General features: G+C 63.1%; 1 protein-coding gene across 1 annotated transcript; it reads right to left on the reverse strand.

Moving 5' to 3' along the window:
- Positions 1–8652: 8652 nt before the first annotated feature.
- Positions 8653–18018, reverse strand: AAR2 (AAR2 splicing factor). Its single transcript, XM_068167364.1, has 3 exons — positions 17239–18018; positions 13990–14219; positions 8653–11122 (listed from the first exon to the last, which is right to left on the reverse strand). The coding sequence occupies exons 1-3, from the start codon at positions 17993–17995 to the stop codon at positions 10955–10957; spliced, it is 1155 nt and encodes a 384-aa protein (XP_068023465.1). The 5' UTR covers positions 17996–18018; the 3' UTR covers positions 8653–10954.
- Positions 18019–18588: the final 570 nt, after the last annotated feature.

Below are 18588 nucleotides of genomic sequence, written 5' to 3' on the forward strand. Positions count from 1 at the left end.
CCTGTAATACCAAGGAGCCCTCCTGGGCAGCTCTCTCCTTCCAGGGCTTGCTCTCTGGCCCACACCAAGCTGCACAGGCTGGAAGGTCCCTGCAGCTCTGCCCCAGCCACCTCCCCCTGCTGCCCTTCAGGGGGAAGTTCTGCCCCTTGCAGCGATCTTCCCAGCAGCCCCTTTCCACCTCAGGTCAGGCAATGACTGCCAGGTGCTGGCTGCAGGACTGGCACCTCCCATGGGAACCCACCCCCCCCTCCATCCTTTCCCTGGGTCTGGCCCCTGCTGAGGTCTCCCCAGGGAAGGCCTGCAGCCAGGGCCCAGGCTCAGCAGCTCCCTGGCTGTGCCCACTGCAGGGGGGTGCTGCCACCTCCTCACTGCCTGTCTGCAGCAAGCCTCTCCTCAGCACCTCCCCTCCTGCACTGCAGGGGCAGAAACAGCTCAGCCCTCCCAGCACAGCCCACAGGACAAGAGACAGGGAGAAGGCTTTGAGAGGCACTGGCAGAGTCACAGAGCACAGCAGGTTGGCAGAGCCCTCCAAGCTCCCCCAGCCCAGCCCTGCAGGCTCAGCACCAAACCATGGCCCTCAGCCCCAGGGCCACAGCTGCTGGAACCCCCCCAGGGATGGGCACTGCAGCACTGCCCTGGGCAGCCTCTGCCAACCTCTGAGAGCCCTTCCAGGGCACAAAGATCTCCTGAGCTCCAGCCTGAGCCTGCCCTGGGGCAGCCTGCAACCATTGCCTCTGCTCTGTGCCTTGGCCCCAAGCAGCAGAGGCTGCCCCCTCCTCACCCCAACCTCCCTGCAGGGAGCTGCAGAGAGCAAGGAGCTCTCCCTCAGCCTCCTCTGCTCCAGCCTCAACCCCCCAGCTCCCTCAGCCCTCCTCTAGCCCAGGGGCTCCAGGCCCTTCTCCAGCCTGGCTGCCCTGCTCTGCACAGGCTGCAGCCCCTCAGGGTCCTTCCTGCAGGGAGGGCCCAGAGCTGAGCACAATGCAGCAGGCAGAGGCAGAAGCAGGGCTTGGGGTGGATGATCTCTGGAGGTCCCTTCCAACCCCTCCCCTCCTTTGGTTCTGTGACAGAGTGAAGTTCCCCTTAGAACTGGACTAGGGCTGCTGCCACAAGAAGAGAAGTTGTCTGCTCTTGTGAAGCAGCCATGGATGTTTTGTCACTGAAAAAGCAAAGGAAGAGGAAAGGAAAAACCCCCAAAACATTCAACAAAATCTAAATCAAAGGAAAGGTTTTTGTCCTCTGGGAGCTTAAAAGAATCTTTGCAGGGCCTGGTGGCTAACAAGGAAGGAGGAACAGGAGAGCTCCTGACCTGCCTGCTTCTGCTGAGGGAAAGAAGGGAATGAGAGCCCCAGGAGGAACTTGAGCTCACACTGGAAATCATGGAACCCACAGAGCTCTCAGGGCTGGAAGGGAGCTCAAGGCTCAGCCAGCCCCAACCCCCTGCCATGGGCAGGGACACCTCACACCACAGCAGGTTGCTCACAGCCACCTCCAGCCTGGCTGCAAACACCTCCAGGCAGGAGGCTGCCACCTCTGGATCCTCTCCCTCCACCTCTGGCAATGGGCACTGGCAGCCCAGAAGGCCAAGGGCAGCTTGAGCTGCCCTTGGCCTTCTGGGCTGCCAGTGCCCATTGCTGGCTTTCTGTCCCAGGCCTGATTCCTGCCCCCCTCAGAGCTCTCCCAGACCCCTATCCCTCCCTCACCCCCTCCAAAGTCCCTCCCCAGCTTGCTTGCAGCCCCCTGCAGATCCTGGAAGGCCACCAGAAGGTCTCCTGGGAGCCTTCTCCTCTCCAGCCTGCACCACCCCAACTCTCTCAGGCTGACTCCAGAGCAGAGCAGTTCCACATGCTTCCAACCCTGCTCTCTAAATGCCTCTCAGCTTCAAGGTGTTTGTTCTTCTTACCCTGCAATCTGGCAGCTTCAGAGACAGGGTCAGGCTTTGCCCATGAGCTGGATCCTCTCTTGTGCTGGCCCTGGGCACCCCTCAGGTCCTGTCTCTCCCTGCCACCCTGCAGCACAGGGCATTATCTGCCCACAGCTGGGCAGTGGCAAAGCCCAGCCAGGATCAGCCTGCAGAGCCCTCCCCATGCATCTGCCAAGCAAACAAAGCCATCAGAGGCCCCCAGTGACCACACAGCCCAGCTGCCTGCTGTGGAGCAGCTCCCTGCTGGCTTGCATGCAGAAGGTCTCTCAGAAGCCTGCAGGGCTCACAGCAAGGATCAGCAAACTCTTCAGTGATGCTTTTAAATCCCCGAGGTGGCTGGGGGGGGGGAGAAAAAAACAACCCCAAACAGAAATAAACCCAAGCACAGAGCAACAATCCCAGCAGGCAGGAGGCTGTGCTCAGCAGGGCTGGAAGGGCTGAGGTCAGGAGGCCACCAGCACTTCCCCTGCATGAAGCCTCTCAGCCTCCCAGCTGGGTGAGGTCTGCCAGCTCAGCCCTGCTCCAACCCCTCCTGCCCAGAGGCCAGGAACTCACTCCAGCCAGGTTTGTGGCTCTCACAGATGTGCTGCATGCTGACCAGGTGGCCCTGGGGCAGGAGCCAGGCTGTGCCCACTGCACTGCCCTGCTTGGTGCCCAGCAGCCATGGCTGTCCTGCAGAGAGCCCTCCCCAGCAGCTGAGCAGCTCAGGGTCCCCTCCCTGCACGCCTGCCTTGTGGGAACAGCTCAGGAGCAAGCTGAAGGGCACCAGGTCTTGCAGAGAGGAGGAACATGCAGCACTGAGTGTGACCAGCTGTTACTGGGGACATTCCCAGGGCACTCCAGAGGGAAATGTTTGCCCCTGAGCACTGCCAGGCCCTGGAATCCTCTCCCAAGGGCAGCAGTGCAGTGCCCTACACTGGGCAGGTGGAAGGCTCAGCCTGGCAGGGTGCTGGGCAGCTCAGTTCAGCTCTGCTGTCACCCAGAGAGGTTGGAGGAGGTGATCCTTGGGGTCCCTTCCAGGGTTGGAACCTCCACCCTAGAGAACCCAACTGGAGCTGCATCTCCCTTCTCTGACTTCATTTCCTGGCAAGGAGCAGAGCACTTCTGGTGCTCTTGGGGCTCTTGGTTCCACTCTACCAAAACATTTCACACAGAATCCAATCCCCTCCTGCCACTGCTGACAGGAGCTTCCCAGCTGGCCCTCTGGGATCCTGTGACTCCAAAGCCCTGCAGAGATCTTCCTTCAGCAATTGCAATCAACCCAGAGCTGGGGCAGGCTGCTTGCAGTGCTTCTGTGGGATCAGTTTAACCCTGAGCATGTCCCAGAGGCTGTCTGCATCCCAGAGAGCTGCTGGAGAGCTGCTGGAGGCTTTGGGGAAGGTTGCTGCTCCTCTCTGCAGATCTGCTGAGCAAGGCTCAGAATCCTGCAGTCACAGACTGCCAGATTGCACTGGGCTGGAAGGGATCCTCAGAGCTCCTCTTGACCATTGCCTCTCCTTCTGTCCTCTGATCCTAGGGAGCAGAGCCTTGGACAGTTCAAAGGCTCAGCCTGGCAGGGTGCTGGGCAGCTCAGTTCAGCTCTGCTGTCACCCAGAGAGGTTGGAGGAGGTGATCCTTGGGGTCCCTTCCCAGCTGGCCCTCTGGGAACAGCTGAACCCTGCTTGGGGTGCAGCAGAGCCTCTCTGCTGAGAACATGAGCCAAGGCCTGGGTCATGCTCTGCAGAGCAGTGCTGGATGCTGGAGCAGCCAGGCCCTGGCTCCAATGCCTGAGGCAAGAGCTCCAGCACACACATGAGGCTTCAGCAGCCCAGCCAGCAGTGCAGACTCATGGAAACATGGAACTGGTTGGGTTGGCAAAGCCCCCCCAAAGGTCACCCAGGCCAACATCAACACAGCCCCACCATGGCCACCAAGCCATGGCCCCAGCAGCCATGGCCACAGGGTTCCTGAACCCCTCCAGCCATGAGGACTCCACCATCTCCCTGGGCAGCCTCTGCCAGGCCCTCACCACTCTGCAGCAAAGGAATTTGTCCTCCTCTCCAACCTCAGCCTCCCCTGGCACAATCTCAGGCCAGTTCCTCTCCTTCTCTCACCTGAGAGCAGGGAGCAGAGCCCAGCCCCCAGCTCCCTGCAGCCTCCTCTCAGGGAGCTGCAGAGAGCAATGAGGTCTCCCTCAGCCTCCTCTGCTCCACACCCAACCCCCCCAGCTGCCTCAGCTGCTGCTCCCCAGCCCTCTTCTCCAGACCCTGCCCCAGCTTGGTTGCCCTTCTCTGGCCCTGCCCCAGCCCTCAATGTCCTTCTGGGAGTGAGGAGCCCAGAACTGAGCTCAGGATTCCAGCTGTGGCCTCAGCAGTGCCCAGCCCAGGGGCACCATCCCTGCCCTGCTCCTGCTGCCCACAGCACTGCTGCTCCAGGCCAGGCTGCTGGTGCCCTTCTTGCCCACCTGGGCACTGCTGGTTCCTGTTCAGCTGCTGGGCCCTTTCTGCTGGGCCATTGCTGCTGGGCACATTCCAGCAACTGAGCCTGAGGCAGGAGCCTTCCTGGGGTTGTGGTGCCTCAAGAGCAGCTCTCAGCACTTGGCCTTCTTGAACCTCACCCAACAGCCTCAGCCATGGCTCCAGCCTGGCCAAGTATCTCTGCAGAGCCTTCCTCCCCAGAATGAATCCCCAGAGCTCTGCTCCTGGGGCCAGCTGCCTGCCCTAGACAGCTCCTTGTGCTGACAGGAATCAGGATGCCTCCAGACAGCTGCCTCAACTGGGGATCAACACCCAGGGCTCCTGGGGATGGACTCTCAGTGCTGGGGATGGACTCTCAGTAGTGCTGGGGATGGACTCTCAGTGGTGTGGGGGATGGACTCAGTGCTGCTGGGGATGGACTCTCAGTGGTGCTGGGGGTGGACTCAGTGGTGCTGGGGATGGACTCTCAGTGGTGCTGGGGATGGACTCTGAGTGCTGCTGGGGATGGACTCTCAGTGGTGCTGGGGATGGACTCTCAGTGGTGTGGGGGATGGACTCAGTGCTGCTGGGGATGGACTCTCAGTGGTGCTGGGGGTGGACTCAGTGGTGCTGGGGATGGACTCTCAGTGGTGCTGGGGATGGACTCTCAGTGGTGCTGGGGATGGATTCTCAGCACTCCTGAGGACTGGAAGCATCAGGTCGGACCAGGAAAGTGAAGCTTTCCCTGTCGGTCGCCGGCGGCACTGACAACCCCCAGCTCCAGTCTTGTGCCGATGGAGCCACCCAGAGGTCCTTCTCCTTCACTGGAGAAGTCTCCCTCCCACAGGAGATGCTGTGGCTCATCCAGTTTCAGAACCCAGAATGCAGATCCCAAGCAGTGCTGAGGGCTGAGTTGGTTTCCCAGCGCAGGATGCAGCCTGGGATCCTGCCCACGATGTTCTCCTCACAGCAGCCTTCTCACCAACCCCACAGCAAGTAGCCCCTGCCCCCCAGAGCAGCAGTAAAGGTGTTTGGGGGGCATGGGGGGAGAGGAGAAGCTGTAACACCTCCCAGCAGTGACAGGACTGCTCCTGGAGGGTTAACTCACAAAGTTCTTAACACCTCAGCAAAAGCATGAGCAACTTTCACAGCAAGGGAAGAGCCCCAAGGAGCCCCACAGGAGCCTCCTGCTTCTGCCAGCCTTCCAGCTGGCTCCAGGTGCCCAACACAGGCTCCTGGAAAGCAGTTACCAGGAGCTGCCATGGTCAGAGCTTCATGGAATAAACCCCAGAGCCCACAGGTCAGAGCCCCAAGGAAGCTGAGGTCCCCTGGAGATCCTTTCCCAGCACACAAGGCTACCTCTCTGCTTGCTCAAGTGCAACAAGAGCCCCAAGATCATAGAGTCACAGACTGAGAGGTCATCTGCACACCCCCTGGTGTGAGGGACACCTCTCAGCCAGACTCTGCTGAATATCCTCTCTGAGCAGCCTGGGAGGTGAGGGGAGGAGGTGGGCCCTGGGGTGGGAGTCTGCTGCCCTTACAATCAGAGAGTCACAGAACTGCCAGGGTAGGAAGGGAGCTCAAGGCTCAGCCAGCTCCAACCCCCTGCCATGGGCAGGGACACCTCACACTGCAGCAGGTTGCTCAAGGTCTCATCCAGGCTTTGAACACCCCCAGGGAGGAGACAGCCACAGCCTCCCTGGGCAGCCTGGGCCAGAGCCTCACCACCCTCAGGATGAAGAACTTCTCCCTCAGCTCCACTCTGACCCTGCTCTGCCTCAGCTCCAAACCCTTCCCCCTGGGCCTGGCTCCAGACCCCCTCAGGAGAAGTCTCTCTGCAGCCTTCCTGCAGCATCCCTTCAGCTCCTGGCAGCAGCTCTGAGGTGCCCCTGGAGCCTTCTCCTCTGCAGGCTGCACAGCCCCAGCTCCCTCAGCCTGTGCTCCCAGCAGAGCTGCTCCAGCCCTTGGAGAATCTCTGTGGCCTCCTCTGGACTTGTTCCAACAGATCTCTGTCCCTCTTGCAGTGGGGACCCCAGAGCTGGAGGCAGGACTGGAGGTGAGGTCAGAGCAGAGCAGGGCCCAGGGGCAGGATCCCCTCTGCTGCCCTCTGCCCACCCTGCTCTGGCTGCAGCCCAGCACCCAGCTGAGGGCTCTGCTGGCTCCTGGGGAGCTGCTCAGCACCCTGCACCCCCAAGGCTCTTTCCTCAGAGCTGCTCTCCACCCAGGCCCTGCCCAGGCAGAAGAACCAGCTCCTTTCATGCAGCATCCACCAAGGCCCTGCCTCCCTCAGTGCCCAGAGGGAAGCTCTTCCCCAAGCCTGCCCTCCCCCCATGGCAGCAGCCCTGCTCTCCCCCATTCCCAAAGCTCCTGTGGCACCACAGCTGCCCTTGGGTTGCTCCTTCCTGGGTGCCAGCTGCTCCCCCTCACACTGACAGCTGCTGCCCAGCTGAGGCCAAAGCAGAGAGCAGGAGCCAATGAATTCCCCAGTTTGCTTTTCTTCCTGGCAATACCTTTAAGCTTGGCTTTTCCCCCCCTGGATCAGGGCTCAGCTTCCCTGGGATGCACAAAACTCCCAGCAGTGACCTCCCTGCTGCCCTCTCCTGCTGCACACTGATCAGAGCTGGGCAGGAGAGGCCAATTTCAGCCATTCAGAATCAGCTTCTTCCAAACCCAAGTGTGGCTAAAAATGTCCTGGGAGGGGGGGAGGGGATGGGAAGGGGGTAAAAACCCCCAAACAAACCCAGAAGAGCTGAAAGCTGCACCCCAGGCCAAACCAACCTCCCCTTCTGCTGCCTCCTGCACATAGAGTCACAGAATCAATGAGGTCTCAGAGATCCTCAAGTCCAAGCTGTCACCCAACCCCTCCTGGCAGCTAAACCATGGCCCCAAGTGCCACATCCAAGCCCCTCTTGGACACCTCCATGCTCCAGGCAGGCACTGACCCCACCTGCAGCCTGCAGGGGCTCTGAGCTGCCCCTGCCCTGGGCCAGCTCCCTGCTCAGGGCCTGCAGGACAAACATCAGCTGAAGCCTGAACCCTCTGATGGCTGTGGGGAGACCCCTGCCTGATTGTGTGCAGGCAAAGGCATAAGAAGGACACTGCAAAGGGATGCTGCAGGAGCACTGCTGCCTGCTGGCTCTTGCCAGGGCAGCCTGGCAATGCTGCAGGCCTGGGGCAGGGTGGCTGGAGACTGCCTGACAGGAAGGGACCTGGGGGTGCTGATGGCCAAGCAGCTGAAGAGGAGCCAGCAGTGTGCCCAGGGGGGCAAGAAAGCCAAAGGCCTCCTGGCTGGGATCAGCAATGCTGTGCCCAGCAGCAGCAGGGAGGGGATTGTCCCCTGGCACTCAGCTCTGGGGAGGCCACACCTGGAGTGCTGTGCCCAGTTTGGGCTCCTCAGCCCAAGAGAGATGTGGAGGTGCTGGAGCCAGGGCAGAGCAGGGCAAGGAAGCTGGGAAGGGCCTGGGGAAGCAAACTGGTGAAGAGCAACTGAAGGAGCTGGGGATGGTTAGTGTGAAGAGAAGAGGCTGAGGGGAGACCTCCTGGCTGCCTACAGCTGCCTGAAAGGAGGCTGTGGAGAGGCTGCTGCTGGTCTCTGCTCACAGGGAATTAGTGACAGGACAAGAGGCAATGGCCTCAAGCTGCAGCAGGGGACATTAGGGAAAGTTATTTCCCACCAGGAGTGGTCAGAGACTGGCAGAGGCTGCCCAGGGAGGTGGTGGAGTCACCACCCCTGGAGGTGTTTGGAGGTGGTTTGGATGTGGTGCTTGGGGCTGTGGGTCAGGGGTGAGCCTTGCAGAGCAGGGTCAGTGCTTGGCCTTGGGGGTCCTGAGGCTCTTTTCCAGCCTGAATGCTTCTGTGGCTCTGTGGTCTCTGAGGGAGCAGCTGGGCTGCAGGCTCCTCACAGAGGGGACAGCACTCAGGGGCTGTGGCTTCAGGGGGGGAAGTCCAGCAAAGGTCTCTGCTCAGCCTTCCACCTGATGCCATGCAGGACATTACCAGGCCCCTGCCACCTGCCTGAGCTGAGAAGTTAACCCTCTGGTGTCCTTCTTCCTCTCACTTCTTGCCTGCCCACAGCTGAGAGCTGCCTGGGGCTGCTCCCCTCCCAGCCACAGCCCAGCCAGCAGCAGCTCCTTAGTGTTTCAGGTCTGCAAAGTCCCCAGGCCAGCTGGAGAGGGGCAAGGTGCAGCCCTGGCACCTCACTGGCACCCTCAGGGCAGCTGCCACCCCCTGACAGGGCAGCTGCTTGCTCCTGAGCACACTCAGCCCCTGAGGCAGGAGGGGCAGGGAGAGGGAGCAGGGCCCCAGAGCAGCAGCTCAGGCAGGCTGCGTGCAGGGATTCCTCCTCCTGGGGCTGAACTCAGGTGGAGTTTGCTGCCCTGCAGCTCCTTTGCCCTCCCTTAATGAGGCCTCTGCAGTGCCAGCTCCCCCTGGGCATTGATCACAGGCTGCAGCACAGCCCAGGCTGCACAACAACCTGCCAGCCCTGCCCCAGCTGCCCTCTGTGCCCTGGGCACCACTTGCCTGCTCCCAGCCCTGCCCCAGCTGCCCTCTGTGCCCTGGGCACCACTTGCCTGCTCCCAGCCCTGCCCCAACTCCCCTCTGTGCCCTGGGCACCACTTGCCTGCTCCCAGCCCTGCCCCAGCTCCCCTCTGTGCCCTGGGCACCACTTGCCTACTCCCAGCCCTGCCCCAGCTGCCCTCTGTGCCCTGGGCACCACTTGCCTGCTCCCAGCCCTGCAGAGTCAGCAGCAGCAGCAGCAGCAGGGGCAGAGGATTTCCTTCCTCAGGCAGAGGTCTGAAGCTCTTCCCTTGCATCCTCCTGCAGGAGCTCAGTGCCAGGCACTGTCCCTGCAGCAGCTGGCACAGCCTGGCTCCAGCTGCCACAGCTGGAAATGAGGGAGGTTGCCCCAAGGAAAGGCAGTGCCTGGGAGACCACAGCCCTGACCTCTCCCCCACCCTGAGCAGTCAGAAGCAGACAGCACCCAAGGGCTATCCCCCAGCCTTTATTCCTGGAGCAGAGGGCAGCACAGTGCCAGGGCTGAGGAGGGGGCAGGAATCAGGCCTGGGACAGAAAGCCAGCAATGGGCACTGGCAGCCCAGAAGGCCAAGGGCAGCTCAAGCTGCCAGTGCCCATTGCCAGAGGTGGAGGGAGAGGATCCAGGGGGCTGAAGCAGTGTCACCTCCAGCCCAGGAGCACAGAAGGGAGCAGGGGTCTAGAGGCCAGCTGGGCAGGGAAGCAGGAGCTGCCTTTGCCACCATCCCCCACAGCAAGCTCCTGGCCAAGCTGTCAGCCCCTGGCTTGGCCAGCAGCAGCTCTGAGCTGGGTTAGGAAGTGGCTGGAGGCTGAGCCCAGAGAGTGGTGGTGAATGGTGCCACAGCCAGCTGGCAGCCAGGCACCAGTGCTGTGCCCCAGGGAGCAGTGCTGGGCCCTGTGCTCTTTAACATCTTCATTGATGATCTGGAGGAGGGCATTGAGTCAGTCAGCAGCAAATGTGCAGCTGACAGCAAGCTGGGAGCAGATGTTGGTCAGTCAGAGGGCAGAAGGGCTCTGCAGAGGGACCTGGGCAGGCTGGGCAGATGGGCAGAGCCCAACAGGATGGCATTCAACAAGTCCCAGTGCCAGGGGCTGCACTTTGGCCGCAGCAACCCCAGGCAGAGCTACAGGCTGGGGGCAGAGTGGCTGAGAGCAGCCAGGCAGAGAGGGACCTGGGGGTGCTGGTTGATGGTAGGCTGAACATGAGCCAGCAGTGTGCCCAGGGGGCCAAGAAGGCCAAGGGCATCCTGGCCTGCAGCAGGAAGAGTGTGGCCAGCAGGAGCAGGGAGCTCATCCTGCCCTGTGCTCAGCACTGCTCAGGCCACACCTGCAGTCCTGTGTCCAGCTCTGGGCTCCTCAGGTCAGGAAAGAGGTTGAGCTGCTGGAAGGTGTCCAGAGAAGGGCAAGAAAGCTGGGGAGGGGTCTGGGGCACAGCCCTGTGAGGAGAGGCTGAGGGAGCTGGGGTTGCTTAGCCTGGAGAAGAGGAGGCTCAGGGGAGACCTTCTTGCTCTCTGCAACTCCCTGCAGGGAGGTTGGAGCCAGGTGGGGGTTGGGCTCTTCTCCCAGGCAGCCAGCACCAGAACAAGAGGACACAGTCTCAAGCTGTGCCAGGGGAGGTTCAGGCTGGAGGTGAGGAGAAAGTTCTTCCCAGAGAGAGTTGTTAGCCATTGGGATGTGCTGCCCAGGGAGGTGGTGGAGTCCCCATCCCTGGAGGTGTTCCAGAGGGGATTGGATGTGGCACTTGGTGCCATGGTTTAGCCATGGGGTCTGTGTTGATAGGTTGGACTCCATGATCCTCGAGGTCTCTTCCAACCTTGGTGATCCTGTGTGACTGTGACACTGTGACACTGTGTGACTGTGACACTGTGACACTGTGCTGCAGAGGAGCTGGGCTGGGAGCCAAGGTGTCCCAGGCAGCCATGGGGCAGCACTCAGAGCCCTCTGCTCACTCCTGGCTCCAGGAAGGGGCAGAGATCCTCCTGGCTCTTCCCTAGGAGCAGTGAGGCCCAGGCTTCAGGAGGCTGGGGAGGGTGTGGAGCAGGAGCTGGGGAGGGCTCCCAGGCCCTCAGGCCAGCTGCTCCCCCTGGGGCAGCTCCACCACCAGCGGGGCGCAGTCCTCAGGCTCTGCCTCGAAGTCCCACTGGAATTTCTTGGTCAGGTGAGCCTTGAACTTCTCAGCCTTTGTCCTCAGGGCTCTGGCAACAGCATCACTGCAGGTGCAGGAGAAAAACACCTGGATAAGAGAGGAGGGAGGGGAAGTCAGGAGGGGCTGAGGCGTGGCAGAGGCTGGGCAGCTCCTCCCCGTGCTGGGAGGGCTCAGGCTGGGCCACTGGGGGGGATCCAGCAGCCTGCAAAGCTCCCCAGCTCTGGGGCTAAGCAAGGCCTGCACCTCCCCTCTCCCTCCCACCCACCCCCCCCCCCCCAGCCTCCCTTCCCTGAGTTAGCCTTAGAAATGTTTGCTCTGAGGCCAGCACTTTGGTTCAGAGCAGGGCTCAGGCTGGGAGGGAGCTCAGAGCTCCTCTGCTGCAGGCCCCTGCCATGCCCAGGGACAGTCTCAGTGTCACAGAGTCACCAAGGCTGGAAGAGACCTCAGAGAGCATCCAGTCCAACCTGGCACCACAGACCCCATGGCTAAACCATGGCACCAAGTGCCACATCCAATCCCCTCTTGAACACCTCCAGGGATGGGGACTCCACCACCTCCCTGGGCAGCACATCCCAATGGCTAACAACTCTCTCAGGGAAGAACTTTCTCCTCACCTCCAGCCTGAACCTCCCCTGGCACAGCTTGAGACTGTGTCCTCTTGTTCTGCTGCTGGGGGCCTGGGAGCAGAGCCCAACCCCCACCTGGCTCCAACCTCCCTGCAGGGAGTTGCAGAGAGCAAGAAGGTCTCCCCTGAGCCTCCTCTTCTCCAGGCTAAGCAACCCCAGCTCCCTCAGCCTCTCCTCACAGGGCTGTGCCCCAGACCCCTCCCCAGCTTTGTTGCCCTTCTCTGGACACCTTCCAGCAGCTCAACCTCTTTCCTGACCTGAGGAGCCCAGAGCTGGACACAGGACTGCAGGTGTGGCCTGAGCAGTGCTGAGCACAGGGCAGGATGAGCTCCCTGCTCCTGCTGGCCACACTCTTCCTGCTGCAGGCCAGGATGCCCTTGGCCTTCTTGGCCCCCTGGGCACACTGCTGCCTCATGTTCAGACAGCTGTCACTCAGCACCCCCAGGTCCCTCTCTGCCTGGCTGCTCTCAGCCACTCTGCCCCCAGCCTGTAGCTCTGCCTGGGGTTGCTGTGGCCAAAGTGCAGCCCCTGGCACTGGGACTTGTTGAATGCCATCCTGTTGGGCTCTGCCCATCTGCCCAGCCTGGCCAGGTCCCTCTGCAGAGCCCTTCTGCCCTCTGACTGACCAACTCCTGCCCCCAGCTTGCTGTCAGCTGCACATTTGCTGCTGACTGACTCAATGCCCTCCTCCAGATCATCACTGAAGATGTTAAAGAGCACAGGGCCCAGCACTGCTCCCTGGGGCACAGCACTGGGGCCTGGCTGCCAGCTGGCTGTGGCACCATTCACCACCACTCTCTGGGCTCAGCCTCCAGCCACTTCCTAACCCAGCTCAGAGTTGCTGCTGTGCCAGCCAGGGGCTGACAGCTTGGCCAGGAGCTTGCTGTGGGGGATGGTGGCAAAGGCCTTGCTGCAGTCCACCTCTCAGCCAGACTCAGCTGCCCAGGGCCTCATCCAGCCTGGCCTGGAACAGGCAGGAGGCAGACACAGCCTCCCTGGGCAGCCTGTGCCAGAGCCTCTTCACCCTCAGGATGAAGAACTTCTCCCTCAGCTCCACTCTGACCCTGCTCTGCCTCAGCTCCAAACCCTTCCCCCTTGGCCTGGCTCCAGAGCCACTCAGGAGAAGTCTCTCTGCAGCCTTCCTGCAGGATCCCTTCAGCTCCTGGCAGCAGCTCTGAGGTCCCCCTGGAGCCTTCTCCTCTGCAGGCTGCCCAACCCCAGCTCCCTCAGCCTGTGCTCCCAGCAGAGCTGCTCCAGCCCCTGGCTCATCTCTGTGGCCTCCTCTGGCCTCACTCCAGCAGCTCCCTGCCCTCCCTGTGCTCCTCCAGCCTGAGGTATTCTGTGAGGCTTCTGGATCAGAGCTGCTGGCACTAAGCTGGGGGAACCTGGCAGGCAGATTCCAGCAGGCAAAGTGGAGGGGAACACAAAGACTCTGCTGCCTCTCTGCTGCTTCTCCCTGCTGCCTCTCTGCTGCCTCCCTGCTGCCTCCCTCTGCTGCCTCTCCCTCTGCTGCCTCTCCCTGCTGCCTCTCCCTGCTGCCTCTCCCTGCTGCCTCCCTCTGCTGCCTCTCCCTGCTGCCTCTCCCTCTGCTGCCTCTCCCTCTGCTGCCTCTCCCTCTGCTGCCTCTCCCTGCTGCCTCTCCCTCTGCTGCCTCCCTCTGATGCCTCTCCCTCTGCTGCCTCTCCCTCTGCTGCCTCTCCCTGCTGCCTCTCCCTCTGCTGCCTCCCTCTGCTGCCTCTCCCTGCTGCCTCTCCCTCTGCTGCCTCTCCCTCTGCTGCCTCCCCCTCTGCTGCCTCTCCCTCTGCTGCCTCTCCCTCTGCTGCCTCTCTCCTGCCTCTCCCTGCTGCCTCTTCCTCTGCTGCCTCCCTCTGCTGCCTCTCCCTGCTGCCTCTCCCTGCTGCCTCTCCCTCTGCTGCCTTTCCCTGCTGCCTCCCTCTGCTGCCTCTCCCTCTGCTGCCTCTCTCCTGCCTCTCCCTGCTGCCTCCCTCTGCTGCCTCTCTCCTGCCTCTCCCTGCTGCCTCCCTCTGCTGCCTCTCTCCTGCCTCTCCCTGCTGCCTCCCTCTGCTGCCTCTCTCCTGCCTCTCCCTGCTGCCTCTCCCTGCTGCCTCTCCCTTTGCTGCCTCTCCCTGCTGCCTCCTTCCCTTTGTGTGTGACAGAGGGTAAAGCCCAAAGGAAGAGTGAGTCTGTGTGTGTGTGTGTGTGCTGAAGCAGGCTCACAGCCCCCCTGCAGCAGCTCCATTCCCCTGGCAGCCTCACTCCCTCCCCCCAGGGCTCCCCTTCTGCTCTCTGCTCCCAGCCTGGGGCGGCAGGAGGCAGCCAGGGAGGTACCTGCAAGGTGCTGGTCAGAAAGTTGTCCTGGGAGACAATGTCCACAAAGAAATCAGCTGGGATCTCGTTGAGCTGGTGGTAGAGGACGGAGATGAGGCTGGAGTAGAGCTCCTGGTGCCTGCCCATGGCCTCCTCAGAGCGGCAGAGGATGTTCAGGAGCCTCTTCCAGTGCTCGAAGGCCTCGTAGACGTTCCCCACCAGGAAGCAGATGAAGGCAAACTGCAGCTCAGCTGAGGGCAGAGCAGAGCACAGACAAGGCTGAGAGCACTCCCCAGGGACCTGTCCTCTCCCACAGCAGCATAAACCCCCTGCCTCTGCCTTCTGCAGCCCCTCCTGCAGGCCACGCTGCAGGCCCTGCCTGCCCCCAGCGCTCTGCTCCTCGGCAGAGCCAGCCAGGGGCTGCCTGGAGCTGGGAGAGCTCTGCCCTGCTCAGCCCCCACCTGCAGCACTGCCTCCAGCTCTGAGCCCCCAGCACAAGGACCTGGAGCTGCTGGAGAGGCTCCAGAGGAGGACACAGAGATGCTCAGAGGGCTGCAGAGCCTCCCCTGTGAGGCCAGGCTGGGAGAGTTGGGGCTGTGCAGCCTGGAGAAGAGAAGGCTGCAGGGAGACCTCAGAGCAGCCTTGCAGGAGCTGAAGGGCTCCAGGAGAGCTGGGGAGGGACTCTGGCCAGGGGCTGGGAGTGCCAGGCTGAGGAACAATGGCTTGGAGCTGGGAGAGGAGAGACTGAGAGTGGAGAGGAGGAAGAAATTGTTGAGAGTGAGGCTGGGGAGACCCTGGAACAGGCTGCCCAGGGAGGCTGTGGCTGCCTCCTGCCTGGAGGTGTTCAGGACCAGGCTGGATGAGGCCTTGAGCAGCCTGTGCTGGTGGGAGGGGTCCCTGCCCATGGCAGGGGGCTGGAGCTGGCTGAGCTCTGAGCTCCCTTCCAGCCCAACCCATTGTGGGACCTGTGCTCACTCCATGCTTACCACTGCAGTGACCTAAGGAGGTGGCCCTAAGGAGTGGCCTAAGCAGGGTCTCTGTCACCTCTGCTCTCAGCACAGCACCCAAAACATCTCAGATGCCATTCCAGAGCCTTCAGCCCTCCCCTGCCTGAGCCTCCAGAGCCACACAGGAGTGCAGATGCCACTGCCCTGCAGCACAAGGGCTGTGGGAAGGGTGGCAGATGAGCAGGGCAGTCCCAGCCGGCTTCCCCTCACTTCCTCAAGAGGCAGGGCCTGCCTCACTGCACACTGGGCAGCAGCTGCTGTGCCAGAGCCACGGCACCACCACTCCCTGGGGCCACCCTGGAGATGGCTTTGGTAACTCTGATAGAGCAGGAGTGGTGCAGCCACAACTCAGAGAGGAAAAACACAACAGAAGAAGAGAAAACCACAGAGGCCTACCCCAGAGCTCAGCAGCTGAGCTCCTGCAGGGGGCAGCTGCAGCCCTCACTGTGGCAGGCCTGGGGGTACAGGAGCCAGCAGTGTGCCCAGGGGGGCAGGAAGGCCAATGGCATCCTGGCCTGCAGCAGGAAGAGTGTGGCCAGCAGGAGCAGGGAGCTCATCCTGCCCTGTGCTCAGCACTGCTCAGGCCACACCTGCAGTCCTGTGTCCAGCTCTGGGCTCCTCAGGTCAGGAAAGAGGTTGAGCTGCTGGAAGGTGTCCAGAGAAGGGCAAGAAAGCTGGGGAGGGGTCTGGGGCACAGCCCTGTGAGGAGAGGCTGGGGGAGCTGGGGTTGCTTAGCCTGGAGAAGAGGAGGCTCAGGGGAGACCTTCTTGCTCTCTGCAACTCCCTGCAGGGAGGTTGGAGCCAGGTGGGGGTTGGGCTCTTCTGCCAGGCAGCCAGCAGCAGAACAAGAGGACACAGTCTCAAGCTGTGCCAGGGGAGGTTCGGGGTGGAGGTGAGGAGAAAGTTCTTCCCAGACAGAGAGATTGGCCCTGGGGATGTGCTGCCCAGGGAGGTGGTGGAGTCCCTGTGCCTGGAGGTGCTCAGGAAGAGCCTGGCTGAGGCCCTTGGTGCCATGCTCTGGTTGATTAGTTGGGCTTGGGTGGTCAGTTGGACTCGATGACCTCTGAGGTCCCTTCCAGGCTGGGTGATGCTGTGGCTCTGTGTCTCCTGCAGCAGGGCTGCCACGGAGCATGGCCGGCAGCAGAGGGCAGAGCTGCCACGGCGCTCCGCAAGGGGAACCTGCTTCTGGGAGCCCTGCGAAGTTGTGAGGCTGGACACGGCCGGTTTGAGCCATGTCCAGCCTCAAAAGGGCCATGGCCAGCCTCACTCACGGCTCCCAGCACTCCCTATGCTCCAGCCCCGAGAAGTTCACTTAACAAACAGGCAGCAGCCTCCCCCCGCAGCTCACAGCCACCTGCGGCTGCTGCTGTGGCCTCCCAGGGAGGCAGCCTGGGCTCTGCCTGCAGCACCCGAGCCCAGGAGAGGGCAGTGTGGCAGCCTGGCAGCTCTGGGGGTGTCCTCGCACCAGGAACAGGCCCCCGAGATGCTGAGAGCTCCCCAGAGCTCTGCCCTGCCCAAGAAGAGATCACAGATTGGTTTGGGATGGAAGGGACCTCAACCACCTTGCTGCAGGTGGGGGCTGAGCAGAGCAGAGCAGAGCAGAGGGGCAGAATCCCCTCCCTGTGCTGGGGCCCCCAGAGCTGGAGGTAGTGCTGCAGGTGGGGGCTGAGCAGAGCAGAGCAGAGGGGCAGAATCCCCTCCCTGTGCTGGGGGCCCCAGAGCTGGAGGCAGTGCTGCAGGTGGGGGCTGAGCAGAGCAGAGCAGAGGGGCAGAATCCCCTCCCTGTGCTGGGGGCCCCAGAGCTGGAGGCAGTGCTGCAGGTGGGGGCTGAGCAGAGCAGAGCAGAGGGGCAGAATCCCCTCCCTGTGCTGGGGGCCCCAGAGCTGGAGGCAGTGCTGCAGGTGGGGGCTGAGCAGAGCAGAGCAGAGGGGCAGAATCCCCTCCCTGTGCTGGGGGCCCCAGAGCTGGAGGCAGTGCTGCAGGTGGGGGCTGAGCAGAGCAGAGCAGAGGGGCAGAATCCCCTCCCTGTGCTGCTGCTCTCCCTGCTCTGGCTGCAGCTCAGCACTCAGCTGCCTCTGGGCTGCCAGGGACCACTGCTGGCTCCTGGGCACTTTGTCACCTCCTGACACCCCCAAGGCCTTCTCCTCAGCACTGCTCTGGAGCCACTGAGATGCCAGGGAACAGGTCTCAGCCCGGGGTCTGGTTTCACAGCCAAATGCCTTCCTTCTCCCAGCGCCCCCCAGGCTCCGCAGGCGGCGCTCACCCAGCAGGTCCAGCGGCCGGCCGGCGTAGCGCCGCTCGATCACCCTCTCCAGCGCGTAGCTGAGGTCCATGCTGTGCCTGGTGATCTCCTCGGGCGTGGCACCCTCGGGGTACATCTGCTCGGGCAGCTCGGTGAAGCGGATCTCGGTGCCGGCTCTGGGCTCCATGCGGGGCAGCCTGGCCATGCCCTCGGCGTAGCTGCGGCACTCGGCGTCCACGGGGGGCAAGCGCTGGCGCGCCCGGTCCCGCGTGTGCCGCCCGGCCGCCACCGGCAGCACCTCCGCGAAGGCGCAGATCTGGCCGCTCTCCGGCTGCAGCTTCTTCACGGCCGCCTCGCCGATGAAGCTGGTGAGGGACACCCACTTCTTCAGGGTCTCGTAGGGGTAGGGCCCCAGGAACCGGTCCAGCTCCCGCAGGTTCTGCCGCAGGGCCTCGGCCTCGCCCGCGCCCGCGGCCGCCGGCACCAGCGCCTCCCGGGCGGCGTCCCAGCGCAGCAGCCGCACCTCCCGCCGCTGCAGGCTGAGGAAGAAGCCGGTGCGGGGCCCGGTCTCCCGGCCGCCGCCCGCCCGCGCCGCGCTGCAGTGCAGGAAGTGGACGCCCGGGGGGATCATCTTGACGCCGCGGAACCGGGGCCCCACGGCCCAGCTGCTGTAGTCCATGCCGAACTCCGTGCCCTCCGGCACGCCCAGCACCACCACCGCCGCGCCCTCCACGAACAGCTCCCGCGCCAGCTCGGGCTCCAGCCGCGGGCCCGCCATGGCCGCCCCGCGCCGCCGGAAACGGCCCCGCACCACCGGAAACGGGCCCGCGCCGGAAACGGGCCCGGGCGGCACCGCAGTCCCGGGCACGACAGTTCCGGGCGCGACAGTTCCGGGCACGACCGCTCCGGGCAGAGCTACCGTTCCGGGAGCCACCGTTCCGGGCAGGACAGTTCCGGGCACGACCGCTCCGGGCACAGCTGCCCCGGGCACAGCTGCTCCGGGCACGACCGCTCCGGGCACAGCCGCTCTGGACAAAGCCTCTCCGGGCACAGCTGCTCCGGGCACGACCGCTCCGGGCACAGCCGCTCCGGGCACGACCGTTCCGGGCACGACCTCTCCGGTCACAGCCATCCTGGGCACGACCGCTCCGGGCACAGCTGCTCCGGGCACAGCTGCTCTGGACAAAGCCTCTCCGGGCACAGCCTCTCCGGGCACGACTGCTCCGGGCACAGCCATCGTGGGCACGACCGCTCCGGGCACAGCTGTGCCGGGCACGACAGTTCCGGGCACGACCGCTCTGGGCACAGCCGCTCTGGACAAAGCCTCTCCGGGCACAGCCGCTCCGGGCACACTGCTCCGGGCACAGCCGC

The sequence above is a fragment of the Melanerpes formicivorus genome, unplaced genomic scaffold, assembly GCF_026170545.1.
Source record: "Melanerpes formicivorus ecotype bairdi unplaced genomic scaffold, bMelFor1.0.p_v2 SCAF_115, whole genome shotgun sequence".
Classification (NCBI taxonomy): Eukaryota; Metazoa; Chordata; class Aves; order Piciformes; family Picidae; genus Melanerpes; species Melanerpes formicivorus.